The sequence below is a fragment of the Cyclopterus lumpus genome, chromosome 1, assembly GCF_009769545.1.
Source record: "Cyclopterus lumpus isolate fCycLum1 chromosome 1, fCycLum1.pri, whole genome shotgun sequence".
Taxonomy (NCBI): domain Eukaryota; kingdom Metazoa; phylum Chordata; class Actinopteri; order Perciformes; family Cyclopteridae; genus Cyclopterus; species Cyclopterus lumpus.
Genome location: NC_046966.1, coordinates 3,758,455 through 3,777,009, shown reverse-complemented (window position 1 = coordinate 3,777,009; position 18,555 = coordinate 3,758,455). Strand labels below are relative to the sequence as shown.

The 18,555-nt window shown below is 42.6% G+C and overlaps 2 protein-coding genes across 2 annotated transcripts; one reads left to right on the top strand and one right to left on the bottom strand.

Annotated features, from left to right (window-relative positions):
* Positions 1 to 309: 309 nt before the first annotated feature.
* On the bottom strand, positions 310 to 11,813 carry rfc1 (replication factor C (activator 1) 1). Its single transcript, XM_034541099.1, has 23 exons — positions 11,709 to 11,813; positions 11,138 to 11,287; positions 10,971 to 11,046; positions 10,250 to 10,366; positions 9,588 to 9,889; positions 9,425 to 9,499; positions 8,432 to 8,509; positions 7,971 to 8,339; positions 7,747 to 7,860; positions 7,444 to 7,623; positions 7,166 to 7,270; positions 6,404 to 6,806; positions 6,034 to 6,149; positions 5,752 to 5,866; positions 4,848 to 4,936; positions 4,489 to 4,626; positions 3,181 to 3,276; positions 2,845 to 3,098; positions 2,577 to 2,694; positions 1,595 to 1,740; positions 1,284 to 1,497; positions 1,015 to 1,191; positions 310 to 897 (listed from the first exon to the last, which is right to left on the bottom strand). Exons 1-23 carry the CDS (start codon positions 11,709 to 11,711, stop codon positions 796 to 798), a joined length of 3,537 nt encoding a protein of 1,178 aa, XP_034396990.1. The 5' UTR covers positions 11,712 to 11,813; the 3' UTR covers positions 310 to 795.
* A 3,053-nt stretch (positions 11,814 to 14,866) lies between these two features.
* Positions 14,867 to 16,077, top strand: LOC117739066 (type-2 ice-structuring protein-like). The gene is made up of 4 exons (XM_034545346.1): positions 14,867 to 14,933; positions 15,478 to 15,635; positions 15,783 to 15,845; positions 15,937 to 16,077. Exons 1-4 carry the CDS (start codon positions 14,867 to 14,869, stop codon positions 16,075 to 16,077), a joined length of 429 nt encoding a protein of 142 aa, XP_034401237.1.
* The last annotated feature ends 2,478 nt before the right edge of the window (positions 16,078 to 18,555 follow it).

The window sequence follows — 18,555 nt, the reverse complement described above, 5'->3', positions numbered from 1 at the left end:
TTATAGATGTTATGTCTGTTTTTATGAGAACTTCGAGGGCCTCTTTTCCTTGTTTTGTGAAGTTTGTAATTTAACAGATTTCCATGGCAACTGGGCAGCTCAATCTGCAGATGAAGATTGTGTGATAAGTCTGAAAGCTTCTGACTGGACTTTTAATCTCTAAAGTCATAGTGTAATAAGACAAATCCCGTAGTGTGTCAAACTAAATTCATTAAAGGATCAGTTTATTAGATCTTTAAAAATAGAGAAAACCTCCCAGAAACCATTTTCTAAAAGTGGTTGAACAAAAATCAATCACGGACACTCATGTGTGACATATTTCTCCTTTTAATCCTCATGAAATGTTTTTTTTACAAAAATTGCAATTTACAAAGAACATCAGTGCTAACCGTAGAGTTAAAACATTTCTGTATTGACGTCATAGCAAAGAGAGCAGAGTGACATTATTTACAGCCTTGACACCCACAAATTGATGACGGAAGAAATGCACTATACTCTTGATGAGACACGTTGCTATGGAGATATATATAGACATGATGATGGATGGAACAAGCAGCTGATATACATCATTTGTCCGCTCTGAGGGGAAACTCGACAGGAAGTTAAAAAAGTGGAACCCTTTCTTACTAGCTCGGTGGGGTTGGCGTTAGGCGTTTGCACGAGTCGCCTGCAGTAACAACACTCACTACTTTCCGATACTCGTTTCAGGACCGCTGCAAGTGCAGAGAAAGAACATTACAGTCTGTGGGGGCGGAAGGAGGCGGACCAGGAAGGGTTTCCTTCTCTGGTCATAGGTCATTTCTTCCCCTTGCCTTGTCCTTTCCCCTTCCCCTTCCCCTTCCCAGAATCGTCCTTCTTTTCCTTCTTTGACTCCTTGGTTGCTTTGGCCTTCTTCTGCTGCAGGGAGGAACAAGACACAGGCGACAGGTCAACAGGGAGAGATATAAACGTCCGCCTTTGAGCAAGCAGTGGGCATGAGCTCCAACATCGTTATCCCGCTGTCGGGGCCCTTACTTTGATCATGGCGTCGGCTTTGAGGCCCTCGTCCTCGGATTCCCGCGCCTCGTTGTCCACGTCCTCTCCTCCCAACTCCCCCCCTCCACCCCCCCGGCGGCCCTTCTTCACCACGTGCAGAGAGTACGGCGTCAGGTGGACTTCTCTGTTGTAGGCCCGCGTGAATGCTGCCTTCACCTGTGAGGTAGACAGCGCATCAGTGCGTTTCAAGTTGTGAAGTAGAGAACATAAATCACCATGCCCAAAACCAGAATATGACCCCCGCTGACCTTAGAGTCCAGTTTGGAGTAGGGGTCCGTCTGTCCGCCCCAGAGGCTGACCTCCATGATGCTGTCCACGTCTTCCTTGACGAGCTGGTAGTTGTCCAGCAGCTGCACGGCGTCACCGGCGCCCTCCGCTCCGTGCCTCTGAAGGGGGCTCAGCAGCGCCTGCCGCAGGTAGAACAAGTAGTCCAGGTTCACCGCCTGCCTGCTGCACATCGTCCTGAGTGAGCCGAACAAAAAAACGAGACGCTCAGATGTGCTCGAATGCGGCTGCGCGTGTAAATGGTTACAAAGACAAGCGATCGAGGCCGACTCACTTCAAGCCCATGTGTGAGGCCAGCTCCTGGATGATGCGGGAATGTTTGTTGGTGGAGGAGAACTTGCCGAGCCAGCTAGGGAAGGTGGGGAACTGACTCATGTAGCCTTTCATCAGCTCGCCTGGTAACACACTGGCATAGACGGCCTACACACACACACGTTTATTTACATTTTTCATCATCATTTTTATATCATATTATGTCTAAAGAGAACACCATAAAAATGCCAGTAAGTCTGAAAGTCAAAGGACAATCTTTCACTTAAAAACAGAGTACGTCATAAAAAGTCATAGTATATCATGATATTTAAAAGAAATGTATAATATGGCGTATTTCAATTTATTTCTTTTACAGCACTTGCTAAATGAAAAAAAAAAAGAGTTGAGACGGATCGTGGCGAAGTAGAAGTAGAAGTGAATAAATTATTCCTTGCATTGATGGAATATTGTCTCCTTCAAACAGATTTACCAAAAGCTCAAATGAAAATGGCTTTTGTTGTACATGATGTATGTAAATGATCAGGGTACCAGATTAGAGACTAGGATTAGGTTCAGATTAAAGAGTGCTTGTATTCATTTTTGAAAAAAATAGCCACGTGTGTAGAGAAAGTTGACGGTGCGATACATTGAGATGCATCAAGAATCGAGCGGCCGGAGGTGACTCACACCTTCACCGGCAGCTCAAGCGGGCGGAGTCCTTACAGCAGATGCCAGGGGTTCAAATCAGACTCACGACCCCTCCTGTCGTTCTTTTTCTTCCCCCGCTTAATATGTGAGACGGGACTGCGGTGATCCCATCTCGTCTACACCTGTGGCCTTCTGACACATGGTCAGGTTACGCCCAACCATTTGTCCAAAAAAAACTTGCATTTCCCCATTTGCCATAAAGGGAATGTATCATTATGAAGTCAGCGGGACGTGTGTGTGTGTGTGTGTGTGTGTGTGTGTGTGTGTGTGTGTGTGTGTGAGTGAGAGAGAGTTACCTGGGTGGGCAACAACGACCAGTTCTGCCGAGAGCGGATCTGTCGGTCCACCAGGTCTCCGTCAGAGATGGAGTCAGCCGTCTTGCTGAGCAACATCAGGTGGGACTTCAGGTCACCGCTGTGAGAAGAGGGACACAAAATATTACGGGAAAAATTCAGACATCGCTGGCAAATATTTGTTCCGCTTTCTTGTCGAGAACCGAGTGGATTGACGCCGCGCCCCCGGTGTCTGTGCGTTTAAAGACTGGAAGCGGCTGGCCTCACTCACCCGGCAGCCTTTGGCCGAACATGCAGGTAGTTCTCTTGGACAAAGAGTGGCGCCAGCGAGTAGTCGTGGAAGAAGAGGTCCGACTTGTCGATGAGGCTCATGTTGGCGCTCTCCTCCCCGAAACAGAACACCTTCCGGCAAACATCAAACGGCCCCAGTTTGATGTCTTTGCGGGCGCTGGCTGCGTCGGACTTGCACTGGTCGTACGTCATCACCTTGTCTTTGGCCGACCACATGCTCAGGTTGTGGATCACCTGGAGAACAACAACACAGTGAGAGGGTTGCGAGTGAAGACATATCCTCAAGTGGGCATTTACGAGACTTTGCCTTCTTTACCTGTCGGACGTCCTGATTGGCGGCGAGGATCATTTCGTTAAGAGCTGGGGGCGGGATCTTGATTCCCTCTTTGAAGGCGAGGGACATCATGGCTCCCTGAAGAATTTAAAAGGAAATAGAAAATAGAAGTGAAGGACCGGAGAAAGTAAATATTTACATGTGTTCACACCAAAAGCATTGCACATTTTTGAATGGATGCAAATGGTGAGTTTTAGTTTCCATTTTTCAACTTGGGGTAAAATTCATTCAATTCAGTTTATTTTGTATAGCCCAATATCACAAATTACAAATTTGTCATGTGACGCTGAGTTGCGAAATCAGTGTTGAGATGCTCCGCCCATCATCACTGCGCCCACGGATAATATTGTGAACCCAGACACGAGGTCTGAAGGTCCGACGTTTGGGCGATTTCCACAACATGTACAAAGCAGAAATAGTGGTTCTTTCTCCTATGGTGGATGGTGGAAATGATAACTTATTCCACGGAGATAAACCACTCCTCCTCCTCTCCGGTGTGTCTAGCCTGAATGACGCGAATAACCACAAATAGTAAAAGCGGCGCAACGATTCGCAAATGCTTTCGGTGTGAAACGCTTTTTAAGAGCTCACTTCACTTTAACTCTTTCAGTTACTGTCTTTTCCTGCTGTGGGTCATTATTAGGAATTGTTTGCAAATATTTTAGTCTCAATTCAGAAGTATCCCTACGCCATGAAGGACAAAGACCTCCCGCCACACCAAAAGTTTTTTCCCGTCGGCAGTCGGGCTCATCAATGGAGCCCGGGTCCCCCACTGACTGACTGTCACCCCCAGGACTACCTCCTCTTCTTCCTCCCTCCTCCTTCTCCCTCCTCCTTCCTCTTCCTCCTCCTTCTTCCCCCTCCTTCCTCTTCCTCCTCCTTCCTCTTCCTCCTCCCTCTCTCCTCCTCCACACACACGTCACTTTAACATGCACTTTAACTTAAACACTCATGTCACTTGAAACACACACCTAAACACTTTAACGTTATTTGTTGTCTGAGCACTTTATCTTTATCTTATACTTAATACATTGCACTGTTGCTGTCGCGTTGATTGTTGTTTGTCATGTCTAATGTTGCACCTTCCGCCAAAAAAAATTCCTCGTTTGTGTAAACATTCCTGGCAATAAACGGTTTCTGATTCTGATTCTGATGAACATAATTAAAAATATATATAATAAGCTTTTTTTCAGCCACTAAACAAATGCATACAAGCTTAGAGTTAAATGAACTAGGTTTATTTTGTATTTGTGCGTTTGTGTGCGTGTGTGTGTGTGTGTGTGTGTTTACCTTGATCTGTTCCACTCGCGGCCTCTGGAAGCGCAGATCGAAGCAGTAGTTGGCCAGTGACCTGATTTTCTGGTGGTTACGATCGTTGCACATGAAGATGATGGGAACCTTTGAATTTTTTATCAGGCCGATCATCTCCTGCAGGAGGCGACGTGTCAGAGGTCAGTATGAACATGACGCCTGCAGCAGCACAGTTATGATCAATGAAATATGCAGATTTGACAGCCATGCCTTTAAATGCGGTTTAAGAAAACAGCCCAAATAGTTTGTATTATTATTATTATTATTAACCACCCCTCTAACCTCTTGATAATTGGAGAATGTAGTCAGACAGAATGTTTTTGGTAGTTTTTTTTAACCTGTATTCCTCCGCGGTCCTCGTTGCCGGCCATGCCATCAACCTCATCCATGATCAGGACGTGTTTACTGCTCACTTTCTGAGAGGTGCCTACGAAACACACACCAACAGTCACATCGACCACTCACGCACAGTGTCCTCCCTGCTGCTCCGCCTGCACTCGTCTACTTCCAGGCGAGGCCCAGTTCATCTGTGGCGAGTATGTTTCTTAGTTTGCCGGCACATTCACATTATTGATTATTAGTATATAGAGATCACCTGGATTGGTCTACTTACAACTGAGGTGACGCGGACCTCTAGTTAGTGACTATCTTGCTCTCATTAATCTATAAGTCCTTAATAATTGGTTTGTAATATATATTACTTCATTTACAAATGGGGAATAGATCATTTATAAAGTATGAAAACCCAATCATGAAATACATTATAGTTATGCTTATTAATCAATAATAAAACATGTATAACTTGGTGCATGAATTGCATACTAATGTATTGATGTTGGAACAATGCTTTACAAATGATGAATTAAGTGTTTACTCATACTTAACTAATGCTAAATAGCATATAGTTATTATAAAGTGTTACCAATCATTTGACTTTTAAGGTAATTATGCTTTATTATCTGCCTCCAAGTGATTCTTGCATTGAGCTAATTTGATGGCTTTAATGTCCCAAATCCTCCTCCGTTGTCCTGCATGAGCGGTACGAGACCACATACACGACGGTCTACATCTAAGGCCAGCTTTTTCCTGACCACCGTAACACACTGCATTACAACATGGTCAGTTTTGTTTTGCAACCAAATCAAACTCGGACTTGAGGTCCTATTGCTGCTTCACAATTAAAACATTATTAAAACAACACTAAAGGTTCAAATGTGGAACGGACGTAAAAGAGGGGCTCACCTTTGTAGAAGCTCTCGATGCTGGTGTTGTCGAGTGACTGTGCGACGACTTCCTTCAGACAGCTTTTGCTGCGCGTGCAGCTCGCGTTCATCTCCACGTAGCTCAAGCCCAACTCCTGCACACAGTGCAGAGGTTCAGTCAAAAATAAATTAAAAAAGAGGCCGAGGTCAAAGCTAAACGTGAAAGTCATTTAAAGTCATGGGTGCAGCAATACTTAGAAATAATACGCAAACTAGTGTGAATACATAGGAAAGCACCCAAAAAGCTTGTTTTCAGACTGACCTCACAGACGAGAGCTGCTGTGGTGGTCTTCCCCACGCCCGGAGGTCCAGAGAGCAGAGCAGCTTTGTACGTCGATCCATCGTCTTTCCCTCCTCCAAACTTCCCGAACCTTGCAGCTGCACAGCAACAGACACGGATACAGTATTCAGAACTAAAATGAGCTCCAGAATATATATATATATATATATATATATATATATATATATATATATATATATATATATATATATATATATATATATATATATATATATATATATATATATATATATATATATATATATATATATATATCTTTTTTTTAAATCATTACTCTGAATTCTGCTCGTGCACACCTTGAGACGGCAAAGAGAGAGGAACCGCCTACTACCTGCTGGCTTGGACGAGCCCCCGCTGTGGTGTTTGCTCCAGTTCTGCAGCCAGCGGAGCAGCTTATTGGCACAGCTCTGGTCTCCCTGTTGACCAATCACAGTCTTCAGAGAGCGCGGGCGGTACTTGTCCACCCACAGCAGACTGACGTTGTCCTCGGCCGCCGATGGGGATGACGAGGAGGAGGAAAGGCCGAGCTCCCGGCGGGCTGTGGGACCAGAGCCTCTCCCAGGTGGAGTGCGGCCACCCCTGGTCCTGGCACCCTGGCCTTGTGCCAGGCCGGTCTTTGACGGGCTCGGGGTGTGAGGGGATCGAGAATTTCCCCTGGAGGGAGAGATCTTCTGGGCTTTTGGGGTGCTCTTTGATGTCCTGCTCGGCGGGGTCCTGGTCTTTGAGGCTTTGCTCTAAAATAATAAAAGAACTTCCCAGATTAGTTACAACATATCAAATTAAAATGAATCCTGACCTGCATGATATACTTGAGGTTGAAGATCTACTGAAATTAAACTGCTTCTTCTGCTGCAAACAGAGATGCTCTCTAAAATTAACCAATGCAGCATTTTCTATGCATTCCTTTTTAATAAAAACATATAAATATTACAAAGACATTTGGAAAATCACTTTCACCGCAAAAAAAAAAAAAGAAGAGATTTGTTTGCGATTCCTGTTCCATTTTGACATCTTACTTTGTGATAAAGCATGAAACAACATTATTCTTTTACGATTAACACTTGAAATGACGAGGTAGTAGAAAAGAGCTGACCTCAGCCTCTGCAGTGATCTCGTACTTGGACTTCTTTCCTGGTTTGGTCCTGATCAGCTCCAACAGACCATCCTCATCCAGGATCTTGGTGCCGAAACTCTCCGCCTGAGTGGAAAGCCAATCGTACAAACGCACAATATTATTTGAGCTCTTATCCGCTCCCATTGCATCTATAATGCGGCCCACACATCAGGTGGTAATTAGCCTTCATGCGATTAGAAAGACGTCCAAAAAGTCCTCTGGGCCCCGACTCAGTTAGTCCGGATCAGGTCGGTCACCTTCTCGAGCTTGGAGACTCCGCTGTCTCTGCCCTGCACCAGGTAGGTGGTCTTCTTGCTAATGTTGCCCGTCACCTTGCCTCCGTAGCGCTCGATGAGGGATTTGGCGGCATCCCGCTCAATGGACTCCATGACCCCCGTCAGCACAAACATGCAGCCCTCCAAACAGTTCTCCCCACCCTGGAAAACACACACACACACACACACACACACACACACTGATTAGGAACAAGATGAAGGAAGGTCAAAGGGAAGACGGTGGTCCGGTGTGTGTTTGAGTGTGTGTATGTCTGTGTGTGTTACCTGTGGGATGTCCTTGGAGCCGAGAGCGCGTGGTCCATCTCTGTTGAGGAAGTTCCTGTAAGCTGCGGAGTTGACCTTCTTCTTCTCTGCGTCCTCAGGACTCGTACTTGTGCTCTACTCGGATTGAGACCGAAAGGACATTTAAACGTGGTTTTAAGTTGTGTACTCTGTTTCCTTTTCCTTTGCATATTAACGTTGCGTTTTTGAGCTTCGTGTTTGCTCACCTCTGGTTTCTCGGGAGACGTTTTAACCGTGGCAGGTGCGCTTCCCGTTTTGGGCGTGACCTTCTTGACTGAGCTTGGCGAAGCGAGGGGCTCCTTTTTGGGAGAGATTAGCATTTTTGTGGGTGAAGCGGGCATTTTGCCCTTTGACCCGTCGTCTTGCTCCTCTTTCTTTTTCTTCATCATGGCCAGTTTGGAGCTGGCTTTGACCTTGGCGGGTTCCTTCTTCGGGGTGGGGCCAATCACATCCTCCGACGTGCTGCCCCTTCGGTTGGTCTGTGACGGGCCGCTCTTGGTGCCCGATGCGGAGTCTGTCCTGCTCATTTTGGGAAACGCAGCAACGGCTGGACTTTCATCGGAGCCTTTACGAGCCTGGATAAGAACACACACACACACTTATATTCACCAACCACCAAGAATTAAAAAGCTGACCTTTCTTTTGTGGTGTTGAATTATTATATGACCTTCTTTGCTTGAGGCTCCTCGTCCAGCATGGCCAGAGTTCTGGCAAACTCCTCGTCCTCGTGGACCTGCTTTTCCAGCTGAGGGAGGTTGGATCGAGAAAAAACAAACTTTGAATAAAAGGTTTTAACTGAGCTTCAAATTGTGTTGTCTGTTACTCCTGGGACTTTTTTTTTTTTTTACAGTCAAGTATTTATGCAAACATTATATCATTATTAAAATGATATAAATAAATAATAAAAAAACGATTCATTTCTATCTTTCACATTTCCAGGCATGAGAGGCCTTTAAAGTCTTTTGCAGGTTTTCTATGAGAGCACAAGCCATCCTACAGGCAAGCGCACTACATAAGACATTTTGGTAACACTCACAAACCAATTATTATGGACGTATAGATGATTAATGATATAATTTATAAAGTGTTATTAAATGATTAAACCAATGATTTGAATGTCAATTATTCATGCATTTCTTTATACACATAATGATTTAGATATGCACTAATGGTTAGGGACTAACATGTGCTTTATAAACGTGTTTTAATACTGCAATTCATGATTAATTCAGGTAGTTACTAGTCGTTAGTTAAGTATTTTTGTGTGAACTCATCTAAAGTGAGGACTATCTATGCATTACAATAGACAATTCATAGACAACTGTCTTGAAATTACTAACGACGACTATTTTTGTTATCAAGAATCTGCTGATTATTTGCTCAGGTTAATATTTTTGTCTATAAAATGTAAACATTTAAAAAAAATATAAGCCATTTGAATTTTCCATTGCCGAGCATAGCATATTCGGTTTGTGTTATACAATTAAAAAAGTATTCAGTTTACAATTCAAAAGAAAAAATGAATAAATCTAAATTGTGAAAAAGGTTAACTGAAACAAAAACTGTTGAAGATTAAAACACATTTTCTGTCAATCAACTATTCGTTTCAGCTGTAACTACGAGTGCAATGAACGACCAGCTGCGCCACGGCTCCGCCTACCTCCATCATGTCCTCATCCATCTGCAGCTGTTTGGCGATTTGCTCATCACTCAAGTCGTCTACTTCCTGAGTTGGCTGAGGAGAAGAGTTTACAAAGATTCTTATTTGATACTGCAATGAAAGGCCGGGGAAAGGTTCTGGTCCGGACGGAAAAAGCACTCACGGCCTTTCGTTTGGTGCTGGCCACGAGCTTCTTGTCCGAGCGCTGAACGGACGCACTGCCGAAGTAGTCGAGTACTGAGGTGGGGGTTTGTTTGCGCGGTGGAGGCGACGTCGACTTTGGGGTGACGGGAGACTTCACCGCGGCCTTCGCCTGTGCGGTGGAGGGCTTCGGCGGGGACCTCAGCCCCACTTTGACCCCTGATCCAGCACTGCCTGCACCTGGTTTTGACGCCTGTTTGGCCGAGCCGTTCTGCTTGGGTTTGGAGACCTTCTTCAAAGACTGAAAGTTGTCACTGTCCGAGTCTAGAAATAAAAAAAAAACAAATCTAAATACATTTTCTATAAATTCCTCATATTCAAACTGGACCCATCTTCCTACTAATGTGTTTAGAATGATGACATGAATGGTTGCATTTTGCCTGTTGCACTTCCAAAGTGTACAAGAGGTCAAGTTCCCTCTCTTTTCTAGAGATAATTTTTCATCTTGCCGGTATGACACACGTTCCTCTCTGTATTAGTCTAATTCCGTGCAGTCTATGGCTATACTTATGTATGAGATCATCTCTTCCCCCTCATCGTCATCAAGGTCAATGTGACAATTGGTCACGAGTCACAGCCGCATGCGTGTCTGCAAAAAAGGAAAAAACAACCTTGATCCATTACCTGTTTCAGAGACGTACTGCACAGGATCTTTTTTGGGCAGTGGCTCCATTTTGCCTGTGGTCCGTTTCTCTTTGGGGGACTTGTTTGACTTCCTCGCTGGCTTCTCATCCTCAGAGTCTGCACAGACAGAAAGACAAGCAGCATGAAGAGAAAGACGCAGGGCGGTCGAAGAGCAACGTGTCAAACCGTCGACCACAGCTGATCAAAAAGTCCTCGCTCCGCAAAGCATCTGTGTTTCTGAAAGATAGATTCTTAGAAATTGTGTTAGACGGCAATTATTATGTCAAGAATATTTTGACCTCAAAGACTCTTCCAACCATCTGGATTCAAACATTCAGTCCATTGCACAATAGAAAATACTTTTAACAAAAGTTATTTTTTTATTTCATTTATTTATTATTTTCATAAAAAGAGTGTATTTCATATGTAAATCATTTTCAATATCTTTTTTAATTTTCTATCCTGATGGACTGAAGAAAACTCCAGAATTGTTCAGCAACTCAAAAGATGAACAAATAGAAAATAAAAAGAAATGGTAATTCAATCGCTTTGTCTGCCGAGGGGAAAAACATTCAGATGAACAACTGATTAATGTTTCAAACATCCCTCTGCATAGTGCAAAGACAGATGCCTTGCTCTGTGCCTGATGACAACACAGGGGACACAGACTACATCGTGGTGCAGGGGGGGGGGGGGGGTCATGGAGCATCACCATACATACCGGATTCTATGACTGCATGCTTCTTCCGTTTTTTCTCACTGTCCTTCCGTTTCTCCTCTGGTTTGGAGCTTTTCACCTGAAGCACATGAACCACAATGAAACATGACGGAGCATGACGCGGATGAAGCGCTGCAAGGTGGGCAGGAATGGCAACATCATGTCCTTGCCTTGGCGGTCTCCTTTTTTTTCTTTTTCACTTCCTCGTCGGAAGAGAGCGGATTCTTCTTCCTCCTCTTCTCCGTCTGGACGTTCCCGTTTGGAGCTGGTTTCTGCGCCGCACACTTGTCCGACGTCGGTGGGAAGAAGCGCCTGATGTCCTGCGTGCGGACGGTTACGATGTTTTAATAAACCTGATAACCATCTGAACACAGATTACAGCGCTGCACCGCTTTCTATCTGACGTCACGTAACTACAACGGTGCACACACTGCATGCAAATGGATGCTTTACAGTTTGAAGAGTCCCCTTTCTCGATTTTATTTGTTTTTAGGAGGTGTGTCACTTAAACTAACAACAGCGGGCACATGTCAACTGTGACAGGACGACACGGAGCCAGCGTTGCGCGCTCAACTCTGAGGACTACTTTTTCATCTTTAGCTATAACTAGCTATAAGCACTTGTCTCGCGCTCCAACAGCAGCATAAGTTCAACAGTAGGATTATTTATGATCGTGTTGCGTTTTGTTTATATTGGCAGCTTGCAGACAGAGCGCGTGAGACCTGTGCATGTGTAACTCACCATTACGAACAGGCTTTCTCGCAGTTTAGGATCAGGCTTGTTGTCAGAAAAACAAATGTAATCATCCAACTGCTTGGCGCGAAGCTGGATTCTGTCGCCTGAAGATGACGCACCACCGGGCGTGCGTCATGTGCGTCACTGAACGTGCTTTTTTTCTTCACATATTTATGCAACAAGAAGAAAAAAAAGAACACAAACAAGGGGACAGTAAATAGGGTTATCAAGAGAAGAAATATGAATATATATATATATATATATATAAATAAAGTAAAATGTACTAATGACTATGGTGATTCCTTTACCTAACTTTGTGTCCAAATAAGCCTCAGCTCTACTGTGTTATGTGCTAATTAGCTAATGTTAGCATGCTACCATGCTACACTAGAATGGTGAACATGGTAAACATTGTACCTGCTTAACATCAGCATGTTAGCATGTTCATTTGTAACTAAAGGTAAATACAAACCGTAGCTCTTTGGGACGTTGTGCTTAGGCACTGTGGTGCTTTGAGCTAAATGCTAATTAGCACTTAGCGCAAATGCACGCATTTAGCGCCCGCATCGCCAATATATTGTCTGGTGTCATCCCTTACAGATCATCAATGAAAGGTTTTATCGTCAATCTATCAAGTCTGCACTAAATATTAATACGTTGTTAATAAATAGATGTTAAATTTGTCATGAGATAATGTATACTAATATACTCTTATATATTGCACAATCCCCTGAATCTCCAAAACCTCCTCAACACTGTGTATTGAAGCAAGGTTTCCACCCTGGGGCTGACTGTTTCGACAGTGGGGTAAAAAGACAGACAGAGGCAGTGCTAACGAAAACACATACTCTCAGAGGAAGATGCCAATTAAATAAATGTGCAAATCCTCCAGAGTACCTAAGTCTGAGCCCAACTCAATGTTGTTTCAACAAAGTGGAAACAGCAGCTATCGTGCTGAGTCCAATTAGTGGGACAAGATACGACAAGACGAGATTGGCATGGAAGATTTCTGATAAACAGAGAAAAAGTAGGCATAATGACAATGCAATGAGAGTGTTTAACCCTTTTGTTTGTTGAATGAAGATCACCATTAAAAGCATAAAAAGATAATGCAAAAGAAAACAAGATTTTAAAAAAATTAAAAAGGATGTCCATCGCATTCTTCGCTTATTATTAACTGAATAAACTGAGTCAAATTTCCCAGTGAAAGCATTCATGGTTTGAATGAAGATACTACTTCTTATTCTCCAGGGAGATCTTTAGCCTCCGTCACATCCACTAAACAAGGCATGATTTATTTCAACCTTCAGTCAGATTAACTCTTATTAACATTCACTTCTAGTGACCATGCTTGTAATATTTCACAATCAGGTTATATCAACGGGAATGCAGACAGCCGATTGGCTACTTTCTGAATGAGAGGACCACCTCTATGTGTCTCTCAAATTGGTCAGATGGTGTGATTTTCGGTAAGTCGCTGGTCAATGACATATATATATATTTTACTTAGAGTCAACATTGTTGCAATCACTAGCGGGTTTGCAGCAGTTGGTTCATTCCTGCCAATAAACCTCTGTGGAAGATCAGATAAGCTAACATGGCCACAGGTTGGCTTTGTATCATCAGCATCCAAACAGCAAATAAAATTTACATTTTGTTTTCATAATTTCATTCTAATGCTGAAGACCTGAACTTCCATTTGGTCCGACTTTGCTGCTTGTACAAGGCAGCAACAGGAGGAGGAAGAGGGAGCCAGACTTGTCAAATGAGACCATCTAGTTGACATGTAAGTTACCAGGTGTGTTTGTCACTCTGGTTCATCTCCTCTCACCTACTATGACCTCATGTCAGTGTGGCAGCAGGATACTTCTGAACTGCCTGTCGGATGCACATCTTTCTGACATGGCATTACAATTTCTATAACCTTCTGACACAACTTTCCACACTCAACAATTGTATTTTTAATCAAGCACAGTAATAGAGGGGGCAAAGTATTTAGAAAAATGTATGTGACAAGTAAAGCCCCCCCTCCCTCATTGATTGGCGCCAGCTGTTCGCCACGATCGGGTTCACACTCGCGGTTTTGAGTAAAATTTTACGACGGCTTGCAAAGACATTTGGTACACTGATGTACCCCTCAGGATGAATATTAATAACTCTGGTGATACCTTAACCTAACTTTATATCCAAATACCAAAACAAATGGTATTTCCATCAGCCTCAGCTCTACTGTGTTATCAGCCCTCAACATGATCCTCCCTTACTTCCAACCCACTCACTCTCATCCTTCAGTTCAATCACTGAAACAGACCTCTCCTCCATAGTCTCCAGCATGAACACCTCCACCTGTGCCCTTGACCCCCTTCCCTCTTCCTTAGTCAAAGCCTGCCTCCCCTTACTCTCCCCTCTCATCACAAACATCATCAACTCCACACTGTTCTCTGGTCTCATACCACCCCCCCTGAAGTCATGCTCAAATCAAGGGGAAGATGGTTAGAGGTGTTTTGGAAGACCAGACACCAACTTTGAAACTGAGCAACTGCTGAACATCAAATGCTTGTATTGTGTCGCATTCTTTAAGGTATTAAACAGACAAAATGTCATTTATGTACAACATGTACAAAATGTAAAACACTCAAATAGAATATACAGTATTCAAAACATATCCAAAATCCACCTGAAATAATCAGACAATATCATGTATATTGCGCTGTCTACTAATATGCAATATGATCGGCTTCAGGTCAAAATGATGGGTTTCAATCACATATTAGATTCGCTGTAAATAGCCTTCGATTCTCAGGCGATAACTTCTGGAATTCACTATTCTTTATAATATTAACTTTAAAGCCACAGTGTGCGATTTGGTGCCCTTTGATTTGTTGACAAGTTCCAACTAATGCCAGTGTCCATAATAAAAAATCTATGAATAATCTTGTGAAATGCAATTAGCTGGTCTTTCTCTAGTTCAGCACATGATGGCTGACACTGAAAGAATAGAAGGTATTTCTGCAGCAGGTTTGTCCTCAGCCTCGTCTTCTTCCTGCCGAGCTCCACAGTCACTGTGTTTGCCCTGCTGTCTCTCAAATTCATTGCAACTCGTGTATTTTTCTCTTCTTATGCATGGGCTATTAATCATCTTCATCATCTGCAACATCTCCACCATGAGGATGCTCACTGTGTCTCTACTGGTTTGTGCCATGATGGTTCTGACTAGAGCTAATGATGACGGTGAGTATCAGTCTTAATTATGCTAGTGTGTACTGTCTGTAAATATATTCAATTGTAGATCTATTAAGATGCTGTAAATATTAATATTAGGCATATTTAGTTTATATATAGTATATATATATATACTGTATATAACTGTCAGAGAAAGGGAGATTTGATCTTGACTCAACTGAAGCTAGATCTCAATGTACTAACTAAAAATTAAGTGCAGTTTGATTCATTTTTCCCACACTAAACTGAACGAGACACAGACTAAGCTAAGTGTGTGCTAACAGTAACTAGCATTAGTTTAGAAAAGTATTAGTAAATGCCGTCACAGCTTTTGATTCGAGTGGAATTCATGAAATTTGGCAGAACAAAGGAGACCTATGCACATCTGATTGCAATGAGAATACAATGTGCACTTCACCAATCCTGTACACATCCATAAAGTCACAGAGCTGATTAATTGTCATTCCCTCTGGATTAAAAACTCCACATTTTTGATAAACAGACTGGGTGGCTACCTGCGATCAGACGTGTGACCCACTCTTTTGTTTGTCAGAACTCCGCAACGTCTCAAAGCCGACAGGACAGGCTGTAACTCCCTCTCTAGCCTTTCAGGACCAGAGAAGAGCTGTAATATGTCCCAGCAGGTGGACTCAATACGGTGGACGCTGTTTCTATCATGAGACAACAGAGAAGAGTTGGGCTCAGGCTGAGGTAGTCAGGATAATATAGATGTATGGATTCAGATTGCTTTTAAACTGATCTGGTGGTATTGCCTTGCATGCTCGGTTAATTGACATCTTCTTGACTCGTTTCCACTGATTAACTGTATGACCCTGGGTGGACCACAACCCCTTTGAGCATATGTACATTCAGGGCATGTCCCCTGAAATACTCTGGATCGGAGGCTCTGATTGCGAAGACGTAAAATATTGCATTACAACAGTGGCAGAAAGAGAGGGTTTTTATTCCATGCTATCTAACTATACGTATATTCTTTCTTCCTGTTTTCTAGGGAGGTGCTTGGTTCTGGACTGATGGTAAACCTATGAATTATGGTTCGTGGTGTCTTAAGAAACCTGATAATAGTCAGGGAGATTGCTGTTTGCAGATGAATACTGGAGGGAAATCACAGCACATTAGAGGATACCATTAAATGACTGAAGGCAGTAGTGTTGTTTAGTACATTTGGTTCATCTTGAGATCAATGCTTTCAGAATTTATCACTTCATATTTTTTTAATTTAATTCACTTTTGTTCTTCAGTTTTGGCCCGCTGAAGACAGTTTCCGGTGTAGGTTGGTGTGGCGCTGACTCACTTGTTGTGTTTATGTTGATGTTTACAGGTGACAAATGCTGGGATGACATGCCTTGTCACGAGCCCCGAGGATCAATCTGTGCCATGCCACCCCAGTGATTCCTGAGCTGGCATAGAAGCAATCCATCGCACAAACACTTTAGTTGATTACATTATATTGTTTGATTGTGTGTGTTTGCATACTGTGTTTGTGTCAACGGCCTCATGCCGAACCTGAACGTTCAAAATCTCATATCACATCTTTAATTCTGTGCTATTGTTGGAGCTGCCTGATTCGACTAGAGCTGAACAACCTAATCACCTCATTATGACGCCACAGCTACAAGTTATTATTTGTTTTGTGTAAATAAACTCATATTTTACAACACCTACAAATACACTGCAGAGTGCAGATCCATAAATACGCGCATGACAGCATGCTGCATCATTACCGGACAATGCATAGTAACATCAACGTAATTAACACAAGGACAAGAACAAATTCTTAAAATAACCAGTCACATATATTTATAATAAAACATGACGAAAAAAAATCAACAAAACGGGGGGACTAGAACACTGTACACTGAAAATAACAAGGCATTCAAATATTATTAACATCAGAAGTAACGATAGACACATTAATTTAACACATATTTTTGACAGCCTTGAGCAAGACGTGTCTTGTTTCCTGAGAAAAGATGCTTTTATTTTGAAGGCGGCGCGGATTTAATGTAACGGTTATATATAACGTTATAATGTATAACATATTTTTACTTTATCTAAGACCGTGTTTTGTAAGGTTTTGAAATTAACTTGTGGTGGACCTCTGAGCAGGTCACATGACAGGAGGCAGCTCGTGTATTCCTCACGAAGTTGTGTTTGATTGACAGTTAACCTGAAGATTCCGGTTGCCATGGTAACGACCTATGAGGTTGTCAAGGTGCGTGTGGTTCTATGAAGCGCGTTCTTCTGTACTCAGAATCATCCAACATTCACTGGATAAGTCAGAAAAGTATTTATTTATGCTTTCACTCGACGACATCTCGGAATAAAACCTTTAAACGGCGAGTTTTCTACGTGGACCCTGAACTTGTGATCAAACCGACTACTATTTCCAAGAAAAGGTGAGTTTTTTACACTTTCTAGAGTGATACAATGTATTTTACCCGAGACTTTCTGAACCTCCAAAATACACGATTGTTATGCTAACATTGCTAATATTTTTAATTATTAGTGTATCCACTAGGACTGACTTTTTGACTGTCGTGACCAAGTTTAAACATGTTTATCTCAACCAAAGCTGCGTTCTGGTCGGTTTTATAGAACCGACAGTCCGGCATTAGTAAATACTGAGAACTACTAATAAAACATGACGTTTGTTTTTATTAGCTAAATATGACATCTAGGTGATACAGATCATAAGCGATGCATGCATGACAATATATGTAATCCTTATTGTTTGAACATTTTCATAATTCACCCAATACCAACAATCTTGTGATGTTTTTCATATTTAAGGAGCGTATTTTACACATTCATAAGTGTGTCACTTTTATGTCACTGTGTCTCAAACATTAACACGATGAGCAGCAGAATGAAACGACCACAAAAATATATTCTTTCATAAAAACTGCGCATGCTCGGTCTTGAAAGACGGCATGTGTTAGTGTTAGTTAGCTAGCTAGCTGTACTGGAGACATTCTTTACTGCCAATAAAACACGTACAAAACGAATAGTTAACTTAATGAAAACATGGCGAATATAATATAAGACCATTTCTATCCAAACAAATAAAACCAGCTCAACTTGTATGTACTTTCCCAATTAGTTAACACTATATTGTCCACAGACATTCACAGACACGTTACCTAGTCTTTTGCCTCTATTATTCAGCGCAGGTACACATTTACAACAGGAGGTGGCGTAGTTTTCCCATTTAGCTTGATTTAACTTGAACCTTTTTCAACTACGTTACACATGCAGTAAGGGAGCAAGTCAAGGAGTTATGTTTGGAAATGACAAATGACAGAAGAGTAAAACGTTTCACAACATTTCAAGACACAACTGTTCTGGATAACGGGAGAGTGACAGAGACCACTAACAAAAACAAGCACCAGATGAAATGGCAGTGCACAAGAGAATGGTGCATCAAGGACTGGTGTATACCGGCAAAAGCTATACCCTCAGTAAGAGATACAGAGACTGTTTTGCAAAGCTCAGCGATGGTGTTTATGGGGAAATTCAGAATATCATATCCCTTCCTTCAGAAGAACGTACAGAAATTGTTGTATTGTTCAAAAAGCTTCAAGGTTATGGGTATGTGTCACATATCCGA

What these genes read in the sequence shown, in the direction of transcription:
- rfc1 (XM_034541099.1), bottom strand. An exon ending in TGGATGAGGACATGATGGAG is followed by an intron (nt 8,510 to 9,424) that starts GTAGGCGGAGCC and finishes AACCTCCCTCAG; the next exon opens with CTGGAAAAGCAGGTCCACGA. An exon ending in GAGTCTCCAAGCTCGAGAAG is followed by an intron (nt 7,271 to 7,443) that starts GTGACCGACCTG and finishes CTTTCCACTCAG; the next exon opens with GCGGAGAGTTTCGGCACCAA.
- LOC117739066 (XM_034545346.1), top strand. Translation starts at nt 14,867, where the DNA reads ATGAGGATGCTCACTGTGTCTCTACTGGTTTGTGCCATGATGGTTCTG. An exon ending in AGAGTTGGGCTCAGGCTGAG is followed by an intron (nt 15,636 to 15,782) that starts GTAGTCAGGATA and finishes AACCCCTTTGAG; the next exon opens with CATATGTACATTCAGGGCAT. An exon ending in GAGGCTCTGATTGCGAAGAC is followed by an intron (nt 15,846 to 15,936) that starts GTAAAATATTGC and finishes CCTGTTTTCTAG; the next exon opens with GGAGGTGCTTGGTTCTGGAC.